The 12,948-nt window shown below is 40.3% G+C and overlaps 1 protein-coding gene across 4 annotated transcripts in view; it reads left to right on the top strand.

Annotated features, from left to right (window-relative positions):
- The window catches only part of LOC147707961 (amine sulfotransferase-like), a 571,190-nt gene that overhangs the window by 49,106 nt on the left and 509,136 nt on the right, over positions 1-12,948 (top strand). For all 4 annotated transcript variants that reach the window (XR_015296627.1, XM_086926768.1, XM_086926770.1 and 1 more), the window contains exon 2: positions 5,091-5,255. Coding sequence is in view for 3 of the 4 variants with exons in the window: in XM_086926768.1 (XP_086782894.1) it covers positions 5,102-5,255 (154 nt within the window). In the remaining variant the exon portion in view is untranslated. The remainder of the gene's footprint in view (positions 1-5,090; positions 5,256-12,948) is intronic.

Below are 12,948 nucleotides of genomic sequence, written 5' to 3'. Positions count from 1 at the left end.
GGAAGCCTGGTGGACATAGGCAGGGTGAGCAAGTTAGAAACAAAGAAAATGTCATAGCAAACGTGGTGTATGAAAAGTAACTACAGCGCATAGCTTGAGGGCTTAAATTACAAATTTACATAGTGAAATAGATTACTTAATCAAGCATGAATGCATGCATTACCGGTCGCGGATGGCAATATCATAAATCCAGACGAGGTGGTTGATGGAATAAATGGAAACCAGCATGCAATGGCGTTTATGGAGAGGGCAGCCTTAAGTCAAATGAGAGAGGGAAGTAAAGTCGCAAAAACAAACAGATTCCTAGAATCTGAGAATATGCCCTTGATCGGGGGTCAATGGCGAAGTCCATTACTTACTAATCCAAACGTGAGCAATGTCATCTCTGTGTTCCCAGTAAATGAATAGAGTCAGGGATGAGCCGTGCCAAAATATATGCACTCTCATCCGACGTCTAAAACGTGCAGAGTCATCCGACTGTGAACGGTCACAAATCCATGGTAAAGTTATTAGGAATCAGTCAAAACAAGTGCACCAAACGAACAAAGGGAAGAATAATGAGGTTGTACATAGTGCATGAAACCATAAATATATAAAACCAAAATAGTGAAAAAACTGGAAAAATAATGTAATAAATATAAATAAAATAAAATAAAATGAAACGTAGCCAAATATCAAAGAAGTCAAAGAACATGGAAGAGGTATTGTTAAGCCATAAGTGTGAGAAGGGAGACAAAGAAAGAGGGTCCTCTAGAGAATAGAAAACGAAGAGTGATTACAGAAGAACCTGTCGGATTTAAGTCATAGGGCACGAGAGTGCAAATAAAGACAAACGTGGTCATATAGTAAAAATATTAAATAAGGAATACATTGGGTGAGAGAAGAAGAAGCACAAATGCAGGCCTGACGTCATCACAAGGAGAAAACCCAATTGCATGGAGGACTCCAGATGAAAGAGGCCCAAAACAGAGTTAAGGTCAGGCATTAGAATAGAACACTAAGCACAAGAAAGAATTCCAGGAAAAATTCCCAACTGAACAGGAATTGTCTGGGTCACAAATTAGCAATATCCAAATGTTAAAATCATACGTAATGTAAACCAGTGCAGATTCAAGGTCAAATTTACAAGAAATTGACTCATCTGTCAAGATGCGTCACTTTCCCTGCGCCACCCTGAGAAACCCTTGCGCCACTAAGGATGCACCGTATTTAAATGCTGCGCACCATGGTGCAAGGATTGACAGATGCGTCAAAAATTGATGCATTTGTTGACGCAAAAGTCAGGTATTGCTGGTGCCGTGTTGCAAGCATGACGTAAATCCAGCAATGAAGGGGGAGGCCTTTCCTCATTGGGGTGCATCACTCCTTACGCCTGCTTCAAGCAGGCATAAGAATTTGACACAGTGGCATCCTAGAAGTGGCGCAGTGAAATCTTGTAGATTTCACTGCGTCACTTCTACGAGGCTTTTTTGTGTTGGAACACCCACCCTGCATACATTATACCTGATATAGGTATACTGTGACGCAGGGCTATACAACATGACGCAGCTCCCTAGATGCGTCACGTTGTAAATGGGCCGCATTTTTATGCTGCTGCTGCGTCAAAAGAAGTGACGCAACAGTGGTGCAAAAATGACGCAAGGGGATTATATATCTGAGCCTCAGTGTTTTACTCATCTGGTAGCATAGTGTTCTGGATTCCGTAGGGGGAGGGAACCCTCCTAGGTGGACCTGAAAAAATCTAGGGATACCAGAAAGGGAAAAAGACAGGCACCCTATGTGAAACGAATAAAGGCTCACTACGGAGGTGAAATGGTGATCAGAGCTACAACCAGATTCTTCATCAAGAGATAGTCATGAAAGTAAGTCTAGTTAAACCCTGGTCCCACCTGTTAAGAGTGACTATCATAGTGTAGAGTGCTATTCACTTACACCACTGCCACCGCTGTGGGTTTGGTGTTTAGCTTTTCTGTCACATTATTACATGTTGGTCAATATACAGATTTCTTTGTTCACAGATTGAAGTCTTTTGGCGCATAATCTTTTTTTAGGGATGTAGCAAAAATAATGATACTTAGTCAAAAGTATGATGGATCTGTCTTTTCAGTTTAGCACTCATAATGCAAACGTCACCTTCTAACTCCTTTTCATAAGCCTCTTCTTTGAGGATACAGTTTAACTCTGCCAATTCAGAAGAGGGCCAATACTCTAAACCTTACTTTGGTAGTTGTCTAAGATATTATCTCCTTTGGGGATTTGCTTTCTTAGTTGGTTCCTGAGAAAATATGTCATAGCCCTGTACTAATTGGCTTCGAACATGTCTGTTTATTTTGTGAAGAACAGCTTTTAGACCTGTCGGACGTAGCGTGGACTACTCCCAAATGTTTTGCATTTGCCCTACACTTTTTGCTGATATTCATTTTTGTTGGCCCTAGGAATCGGTTCACTTTACCACTGATAACCAGTACTGAAGTGCTTTTGCTCACTCCCTAACGGATGTATGACGTTACAACGCATACTTTTACCACGTATGCCTTTACAACGCGGTTTTTACATCGCAAACCTTTACAACGCATAGCGCTTTGGGGTGCTGGATAGTGAAAAGTTTAATTTTCTATTCCAACTCCAGTCCCCGTGGACACTAGGGAAGGTGTTGGATAGAAAATTAAACTTATTCCCTATCCTAGAGTGCCCCCCAGCGCAATGCGTTGTAATGGTTTGCGTTGTAATGCCTGCGTTATAATGGTAGTGCGTTGTAAAAGTTTTGTTGTAAAGGTTGTTTACCCTCCCTAACACATTGTAAATTTGGCTTACACAGATTGGCATATTTAATGTACTTGTAAGTCTCTTGCAAAGTGGTATACCATATACCCAAGGCCTGTACATTAAATGCTACTAGTGGGCATGTAGCACCTATTGTGTCACCCACTTAAGTGCAGCCTTAATGCAGTTTTAAAGTGCCAGTTCAACTTGACAATATACCCCCCTCACCAAGCTTTAAACTCCCCCTTGAATTACATATAAACCATCTCTAAGTTAGGCCCTAGGTAGCACTAGGTAGCCCATAGGGTAGGATGCATTGTAAGTAAAAGTTTGGACAAGTGCTCTTAAGTTTTGCATGTCCTGGTAGAGAAAACCTCCTAAATGTATTTGTCACTACGGTGAGGACTACTTCTCTCATAGGATAAGACTGGGTTGCCTTATTACATTTAATGAGTGCTAACCCTCGATTGGGAACAGGTGGGCATTTCATTTTTGGTGTCTGAGAAATTGAAATTAAAAATACGCTTTAATGGTAAAATCAAATTTTAAGTTACAATTTTGAAAATGCCACTTCTAGGAAAGTTGGCATTTTTCTGCCATAACCATTTGATGCCTGCAGCCTGCTCATGGGTACATGAATGGGTATAGTCGGCAGTTGGACTTTGTTTATTCCTCCAAGACAGCCACACAATACAGGGATTAGGTGTGCCTGAAAGGACCATCAACTGGCAGGGGGAGCTGAGCAGGAAACTGATTAGGCTGTGCTCTGCCTTTGCACCACAGACTTTTCACCCCTGCACTGTTCATGCAATTTGCTTGGAGACAGGGTGTCAAAAAACTTCAAACACTTCATAGGGAATTCTCTAGAACCTTTTCTTACTTCAAAGGAAAAACCATGACCCTCAGACCCACTCTTTAGTACACCTCTGGACCTATAGATGACTCAGAAGGAATGTTGTGTTGCTCTCAAGAAGAACTGCTACCCTGTTTCCCTTCAGCCATGCCGCTCTGCTGCCTTGGTTGGATGGCCTGGACCTGCATTGTGTGCCTGAGACCACCAGAGTGACTCCAAGTGCTAGTTGGTTGGCCTCCTGATCAGAGCCTCATATACTGGAAAGGCTCCAAGCACCTTGAACTCAGCAGCTGGACTTAATCATTTGTGATTCCTATCCCCAAGTGGTGCCACTCCAGTCCTGGACCCTTGGTCTGAAGGTACTCTGCCAGTCAAGGTGTGGTCCTGTGAGCAGAACTGACCGCTCAATGTAACTCCATGTAGTCACGCTGGAACTGTTTCTGTGCAATGTATCCCCAAAGACGGATTATGCATCGTAGTCCACAGCCTCCTCTTAAGTGCTGCTGCATGACACATCCTCTAGGCAAGCTTTCGCATTGGAAGCCCCTCATCAGTGACATCCTCGCCGATGATGTAGGATTTTGCATTTGAGAATCCTCAGAACCACTTCTGCGCGACGCATCCTTGGCATGGGAACTAGCAATGCTCGGCAAACCAGGATTTGAAGTACTTTGTTCAGTGGGCCTAACTGGGTCTCTGTATGAGGCACATGTTCCATTACGGTCAGCCTGAGCTTGTGACCTTGGTCCAGTCCGGCACAACCTGATAACCAAAGTTGGAGATTTCTATTTCAATTTTCACATAAATATTTTAAACTGCATATGTCTGGTTCCACTGGTTGGATTTTTGTCATTTTGGTGTCCAATCATGTATTAAAACGTACTCTATTTTTGTAAATTGGTGTGGCATTTTTCTTGCATTGTTTTCTTCATTTTATTACTGTTTGTGCGCTGCATAAATACTTTACATATCAGCTCTAAGTTAAACCTAGTTGCTTTTGTTTCACGCTACCAGAGAATTAAGCACAGGTTTATTTAGTGACTTTTGAGGTACACCCTGACAGGGATTGCGACTGTTGCCCAACAACCCAATTTATCAATTGCAGTTAAGAACTTGTTTTGTACCATACAGAGATAAGTCTGTGGCTACTGCTTTGGAATTGTGCTTGAAAGATAACAGCAATATGACATGTGTAATTCCATTTATATAATGAATAGTTTTTTAACTGTTGGTATAAATGTGAACAGTGAATAGGTTATCATTTGAATGCTGGGGATTCAAGAAATTAGAAGCAATCCCTTTTATTTTTAGTTTTTGTAATGTTTTTAATTGAATATAAAATAAAACTCAGCTATAGGTCGAGATAAATTCATAGGACAGAAAGTGCTCTGCCAAGAAAATAATATATTTTGCATCAACATTACAGCAATATTCACCATATTCTTCAATTTGGGTTATAATGCTTTTGTTACAGGATCTTCCATCATGACAGAGACAACTGATATATCAAGCTCAGACTTAATGGAACACAGAGGATACAAATTGTTTAAGAATATTGGTACACCACAAACCATTGACGCAATGTTCGAAGATGAGATCCGAGATACTGATGTTTTTCAAGTCACGTATCCAAAATCTGGTGAATATATTCATTCTCATTATTTAGTCTTAGTAGGTTTCTTTTTTAATATTGTTATACTTAAAGTTTTGTTGAGCTTATTTTCCCCTTTCATTTCTCACTTCTAATATTGTTATTTTTTTATCTGTCAATATTTGTGTTCAATTCTGAAAATCAGGAATTAAGGTAAGCTGCATTTGATGGCATGGCAGCACAAGATAGTAATCAATAAGGTACTGTGTGAGAATGTGTAAATGAGTGAGTAAATGCATGCAGTCAAGACTTAAAGACATCCATTGGTTTAAGAAGGATGCCTTTTTTTTTATTTGAATTCCTGTCTCTATCTCTACCTCTATCACTGTTCTACCCCTATTCCTTCTCTCTGCTCTTACTCCCGCTTTAAGCTACCTGAGAGTCCCTCCGCAATACAACCCCTATTCTCTCTCCAGTGTCAGTGGCACAACATGGCATGCAGCCCAATGGGTTATCATCCCTACCATAATTAAGCATACACACACGAGGTTACTCTGCTCACCCATGAGGTTGCTCCCTATCCACACTTATTAACACTCGTTATTAACACCTACAGCTACCTGGTATTCAAAGATTGCTTTGCAGCGCATAGCAGTGATTAACGTGGCAGCGTTTTTAATTGATCCCATTTTTAGGTCGAGCTGGCGTTGGAGCGCGAAGCGCTCCCGCCAGCGAGTTCTATAGTCACCGTGCTAACTGGCAAGGGAGATAGAGCTGTGCACGAGCAGCTACTGGCCTGTGCGCGAGCCGATTCAGCTCTGTGAACGTGCACGTCTCCGGAAGACGTGCTGCGCCCGAGCCGCCTCACGCTTGTTTTGTTGCAGTAAGTGTGGGCACATGCGTTTCCAGACCCCCCTACCTCTGCCTTTACCTAAGCTGCTGGTGGTATTTGACCTGGGGGACTGGAGTGGATATTCGCGTGAGACGGAAGTGACGGCGGAGGTGTCCCTCTCTCCTGATAAGCAGTCCCAAAGGATAGGAAAGCTCTCGACTGACTTGAGGTAATTGATGCTCCCAGTGGACACGAGCCAAGTCCTGCTAATTGGCTGCATTGTTACGGGCTCATTACAAATCTGTGGGGGTTGCCACCTTTACCAGAGAGAAATCCCCGCCATTTGATCACATTTTATTTAAATCAATTTCCTCCCCACCGCACTCACCTCAAGCTGCTCTCTTGCCTTCCTGCCCCCCTCCCAATTGTTCCCACCCCCATGCTGCCCATCCGGATGCAATTTGTTTTAAACACATTTTTCAGAAGCTGTTCCCTTTTCAACAAGCATTTTTATCTTGTTTTTTGTGCTAGCCCTCTTTCGCTAACAATACTACTCCTAATCAATACTTACCGACCTTTTTGTTTTTCGCGTAATGTTTAATTTTAGTCTTTTATTACACACAAAGTTCACAACGCCGAAAATCATCCTGTGGTTCATCAGTGTGACCTACCAGCTTCTGCACGTGTCGGAGGGAAGAGTGTCCATTAAACATTGCAACCCACGCCATAGCTCCACGGTGCCATAAACTGCTCGTTCATGTTCTCCTTATTGCAGACTCACTGTGTGGTATTCCATGACTTGATGTCATCTGGAATCTTCCTATGTCATTTAGACTTGTTTGAGTAACTGAGAATGTTTTCCCTTGACTTGTGCTGTTACTGGTTTGCTGATGGTATGAAGACTTCTCCTGCTACCTGTGGATGTTAAGCTGTTTCTTCTTATGAATAAACCTACTTGGACCTACTTCCAGTGTAGTTTGATTTACTACATAATTACTGGCGACGTTGGGAGCAGTGGATTTATGAAGACAGCGTTCACTTATTTTTTTTTTCTTCAGTTTCATGCAAAATTGTTATTTTGCCTACTAAAGGAAAGTTCATTTTCTTCTGCGGTAAGAAACCTCATCCATGTATCTTTCAACTTCCTAAAGAACTTATTGGACATTACTTCTCAAACGTAAGTGAGCTTATTTCAAGTTATTCTGAACTTTTATTTCTATTTTGCGTATCCACGATTTCATCACCCAATTTCTACTTCTCGACCGCATTCATCGAGCGGTTTTCAGGCCTTTACCTCCATTATCTAAAATCCTTCATTTTATTTACACTAGCGTATACGCTTTTACTATTACTGCTCACTTAGTTTTAAAAGTAAACACTTAAGAACTCACCTCGAGCTTCAAGTCTCGAGCATCCCGGAGTTCGTTTACTTCTTCGATCTCTTCTGTTGCATTCTGGGACACGAGCGTCATCGCGCACGTCATCGCGCACAACTACACGCTCACGGCGGCCATCTTGGTGCAGTTTGAAGCAAAACTTCGCGTTTTCTTGGATTTAACGAGCACATTGGAATTTTCATTCCGGAATATTTGTCCTCAAATGGAAACGCTTTGCTGCAGTTCTCCACGGTGATTTGCACACCTCTTTGATACACTTTGCTGAAAATCTCCACGGTGATTTGCACATCTGTTTAAAAAAAAATAGAGACTTTTTCAATGTCATCAAAATTCGTTTTCTTACCTATTCTTACTGTTCTAAAATTAATTTATTGTGTACTAACATTGAATTTTATTTACAGGATGTCTAATATTGCAGCACCACCCCATTTTCTTCAAATTGCAGGTGATCCTCCTATAGAATGGGACCTTTGGTTCCTCATGTTTATTGCATATGTGGATGTTTTAGAAAAAGATGATTGTTCGCCAAAAAGAAAAGTTGCCCTTTTAAGACATTGTCTTGGTGGTGCAGGGATAAAAGAATTTGACAATCTACCACCTTTGGAGGATGCTGGTGACATGGATGTATTTAATAAAGCTTCTAAACAAATGAAGATTCGTTTTGGTAGAAGGATAAATACTGTGATGGAAAGGTTCAAATTCTATTCTCGTGAACAGAAACCTGACGAAACAATTGAAGATTATGTTGCAGCACTACGTTCACTTGCCTGCACTTGCTCTTTCGAAACTATATCATATGAGCAAGTTCTTAGGGATCAAATTATGATGAAGACAAAAAGTAAAAAGATCCAAGAAAGACTATGGTTAGGGACTGAGACCACACTAGCTGCAGTAGTGAATATAGCTAAAGGTATAGAACATTCTGAAATATTTGTATCTGAAATTAGAGGGAAAAATCTGAAAACACATGTTCCTGAAGTTGAAGTAGCCATTGTTAAAAGTCAAACCAGTTATCCCACTTCGAGTACCTTCAACTCTAAATCCAACTTCAAGAAAGAATATGTAAGAAATGCTAATGATAGTAAGAGTTTTGCTAAGAAAAGTACAATATTTTGCTATAGATGTGGTAGTTCCAACCATGTTGGCAATTACAAAGGTTTTCCTGCCTGGGATAAAGTCTGCATCAAATGCAAAAAAAAAAGGGCATTTTGGTAATGTATGCAGGTCTGGTCAAAGAATTAATTACATTTCCCCTGAAGAAGAGGAAGTTCTTAATAGCCTGAACTGCATACTTTCTGTTGATGAGAGTATGCAAAATAATTTTCCTTCTTGTACAATTTTTATGGATGACAAACCTATTGAAATTTTTGTTGATTCCTGTGTGTGGTACACCATTATTGGTAAGAATATTTTTGAACAATTGTGGCATCAAAGAGAACTTTTGAGTCCAGACATATATCCTGGTGGGTAAGCGGGACGAAAGATTGCGTTAGAGGTTTTTGTTTTGGGCCAAGTTATCTTTCAAGAACTGGGATATCAGAGCAAAAGTTTATGTTGCTACCAAGGGTGTGTCTATTCTTGGTTGGCCTCATGAACGTGGCTTAGGAATCAAGTTGGATCCTAATGCCAATCCACCAGTTTATGTTGATGAGCCCCGATTTGAAAAGCCTATTACTGACTCATTGGTAAACTTAACCTTAGATGCATCTAGCAATGTAAGTTTCACTAAGAGTGTACTTGAAAGGTTTCCTGAAATTTTTAACGACAAGTTGGGAAAATACGTTGATTTCAAACACAAAATCATTTTAAATGATAATGCTGTTCCTGTCAGGCATAGGGTAAGAAATGTTCCTTTAGCTTATAGACCCAAATTAAAAGAAATATTAGATGATTTAGTCAAAAGAAACATAATCGAGCCAATTGAATCCTCTCCTTGGGTTTCGCCCATCGTGATTTCACTTAAGAGTTCAGGCGAACTTCGCTTATGTGCGGATCTTCGTAGTCTTAATAAAGAAATATGGATAGATAAACATCCTTTGCCAAACATACACGAGTTAATTGCTGCGTTATCAGGTGCTACTGTGTTTTCCTCCATTGACTTGGCTAGCGCTTACCACCAAGTAGAATTACATGAAGACTCAAGGAGATTAACTGCTTTTGTCACTCCAGAAGGTATGTTTCAATATTTACGCATGCCTTTTGGTTTGGCAAGTGCAGCCTCAGTCTTCCAGCGCCTTATGAAAGAGTTATTGACAGAATGCAAGGGAGCTATAGCTTTCCAAGATGACATTTTGATTTTTGGGAAAGACTACATTGAACATGATGAGAACTTAGCTTTTGTTTTGGAAAAAGTTCGATCTAAGGGTCTTACACTGAAATATACCAAATGCAAGTTTAGACAAGACAAGGTTGAGTATCTTGGACATGAAATATGAAAGTATGGTATCAAACCCAAAGTTAACCATGTCCACAATATTGTCAATGCACCTTCTCCTAAATCTAAAGAACAATTGCTTTCTTTTCTAGGTTTGACTGAATTTTATGGTAAATTTGTAAAAAATTATTCAGATATTGTGCATCCCTTGAGGATTCTATTAAAAAAAATGCAAAGTTTGAGTGGGGCAAAGAACAAGAGAAATCCTTTGAAATTTTGAAACGCAAAATTGTTGAAGCACCATTTTTGAAACCTTACTCAGTGGGTAAGGAGTGTATTGTTTATGTTGACGCAAGCAATGTTGGCTTAGGTGCTGTTTTGATGCAAAAGGATAAATCTGGTGAGTTTGTTGTATCGTATGCTTCTCGAGCTCTACGTGACGCTGAAAAGAATTACTCAACTATTGAGAGGGAATTACTTGCTTGCACTTGGGCTTCCCAGCACTTCAGACAATTTTTGTGGGGGACAAAATTCTCTTTGAGAACTGATCACAAACCTTTGATCACTATGTTGGCTGCAGGAGGTGGAAGAGTTCTTACTGCTCGTTTAGCGAGGTTAGCAGCCAAATTACAAGAATATCGTTGTGAGGTTGTGTATATTCCAGGACGTTTGAATGTTCATGCAGATTGCATGTCACGCTTTCCAGCAAGCGTAGATGTAGGGAATAGTGTTGATTGTGATGTTGCATACTCGTTTGCAGATGTTAATATAATTTCAAATCAAGAGAGTTCTTTAGTTCTTTCGGAGAAAGATTGGTCAGAAGCCATGGAGAATGATGCTGTCTTGAATCAAGTTAAGCAGTTCTTGATTAGAGGTTGGCCTGAGGAAAGGAAGCTTTCTGGTGATTTGGGGTCATTCTATAAAGTTAAGGACGATTTAATGTTATGTCAGGACATCATTGTTAGATCTGATAAAATTATCCCTCCTATGAAATTAAGAGAAACAATTTGCAAATTAGCACATGAAGGGCACATGGGCATGTCCACCACTAAAAGAAGGATTAGGGAACACTACTGGTGGCCTGGTATTGATGCTATGGCGGATAGTTGGGTCAGGAATTGTTCTCCATGCTCTTTGAGTGACAAATCAGTGAAGAGCATGTCTGTTGACATTACTCCCATCGAGTATGCTAATGGTCCTTGGCGAAGATTAGCTATTGACATTATCGGACCTTTCCGTTATCAATCTGGTAAAGAAATGTTTGCATTAGTTCTCATTGACTACTTCTCAAAATGGCCTGAATTGAAAATTGTTGAGAAAACTTCTTCAGAGCAAGTAATTGATTTTCTTGATGAAATTTTTGCTAGGGAAGGTTTACCGGAGGAACTGATTTCAGACAATGGTCCACAGTTCATTAGCAATGAATTTGAAGACTTTCTTAGAAATTGTGGAATTACTCATAAAAGAACCTCAAATTATTTTCCTCAGGCCAACGGCCAAGTTGAGAGATTCAACAGGGTCATCAAGGAATCTTGCCAATTAGCTGTAAGGAGTGGTTTGAAGTGGAAGAAAGCTCTTCAAGCAGCTTTGTTAAGTTATCGGTTGTCTCCCAATTCAGTGACTGGTTTGTCTCCTTTTGAGTTGTTACGAGGGAGGAAACCAGGTTCTCGACTTTTACCCTGGTGGTTAAAAGGTAATTCTCCTTATGAGTTAGATTTTAAAGAACTGAAGGATAAAATTGGAAAATACCAGGAAAGAATGACCCAACATTCTGCCAAAAAGAAGTATAATACTTGCAGTGTAAAGGTTGGTGACCTAGTTCGTGTAAAAATGGGTGGTTTGTTTCACAGGAAAGTTTCTAGATGGTCTGATCCTGTCAAAGTAATTGAAATCTTTAGCAAAGCTGTCAGAGTAGAAGGAGGTAAAATATGGAATTTGAGAAGAATTTCCTTATGCAAATCTTCTGTTGCTTCTTCCACTCAAAGCTCTACTTTTCCTGGAAAATCTATTTCAGACCATAATTCAAATGGTTTTTCTGGTATGCATGAGGCTTATGACAATTTAGAAAATGAGGTTGTAAATAATTCTGATGTTGTGATTAATCCTGATGTTCGACCCGTTCCGTGTGTCGAATTAGACAACCAATCAAATATAGAGTGTGAAGAAATTCCTTTAAGACGCAGTGAGCGCGTGAAATGTGCTCCTTCAAAGCTTAAAGATTACATTAGAACTTAACTTCTTGTTGTATTACCTTGTTTCTTTTGGGGTTTTAGTTTTTTTTTTTCTCCTTGTTTGCTTGTTTTTCTTTTATTTTTTTTTAAAGGGGGGGAGGTGTGTGGTATTCCATGACTTGATGTCATCTGGAATCTTCCTATGTCATTTAGAATTGTTTGAGTAACTGAGAATGTTTTCCCTTGACTTGTGCTGTTACTGGTTTGCTGATGGTATGAAGACTTCTCCTGCTACCTGTGGATGTTAAGCTGTTTCTTCTTATGAATAAACCTACTTGGACCTACTTCCAGTGTAGATTGATTTACTACACACTGTTTGATCTTCGGCATTGCCATGGCCGGGACTGTCATAATCAGAGTTCTGCGATCCCCAGCATGCACTAATTGCGGGTAGTATCTGGAATCCACCTGGGTGTGGGCTTGTGAGTGGGGGCCCTTGTTAACTAGCCACCAACAGCTGACTGTCTTGACCATGATTCAATTTCCGGAAGGGTTGGCTGACATACATTTATACCATAAAGCATATAATGGAAATCGAGGAGCCAGCTCGGCAAGGGTTTCGGATTTCAGTGGGGAGTTTTAACTGGGCTCCTCCGGTCTTTTTGTAGGTGTTTGTCGGTTCCTGGAGTAGACAGTACTTGTGTGGCAAAGGCAGCTTTACTGCTCAAACACCAGTGTCACCACATCAAATGAACATGCTTGCAGATTAATTTCTCTCTAGCCTATCTGCTGACACGAGGTCCGCCAGCCAATCCAGGACAATCATGATTTTTCCATCTAAAAGAAAATATGGTTTAGCTTACTTGATTGGTTTTGGTCACCTGTGACAAAGACTCATCTTTTTCACCATAACGTGGAATAAATAAGAGTAAGTAAGTTAAAGGCAGAATAGCAACGTTTTGTGATG

The sequence above is a fragment of the Lissotriton vulgaris genome, chromosome 6 (assembly GCF_964263255.1).
Source record: "Lissotriton vulgaris chromosome 6, aLisVul1.2, whole genome shotgun sequence".
Classification (NCBI taxonomy): domain Eukaryota; kingdom Metazoa; phylum Chordata; class Amphibia; order Caudata; family Salamandridae; genus Lissotriton; species Lissotriton vulgaris.
This window is presented reverse-complemented; position numbering and strand designations above follow the sequence as displayed.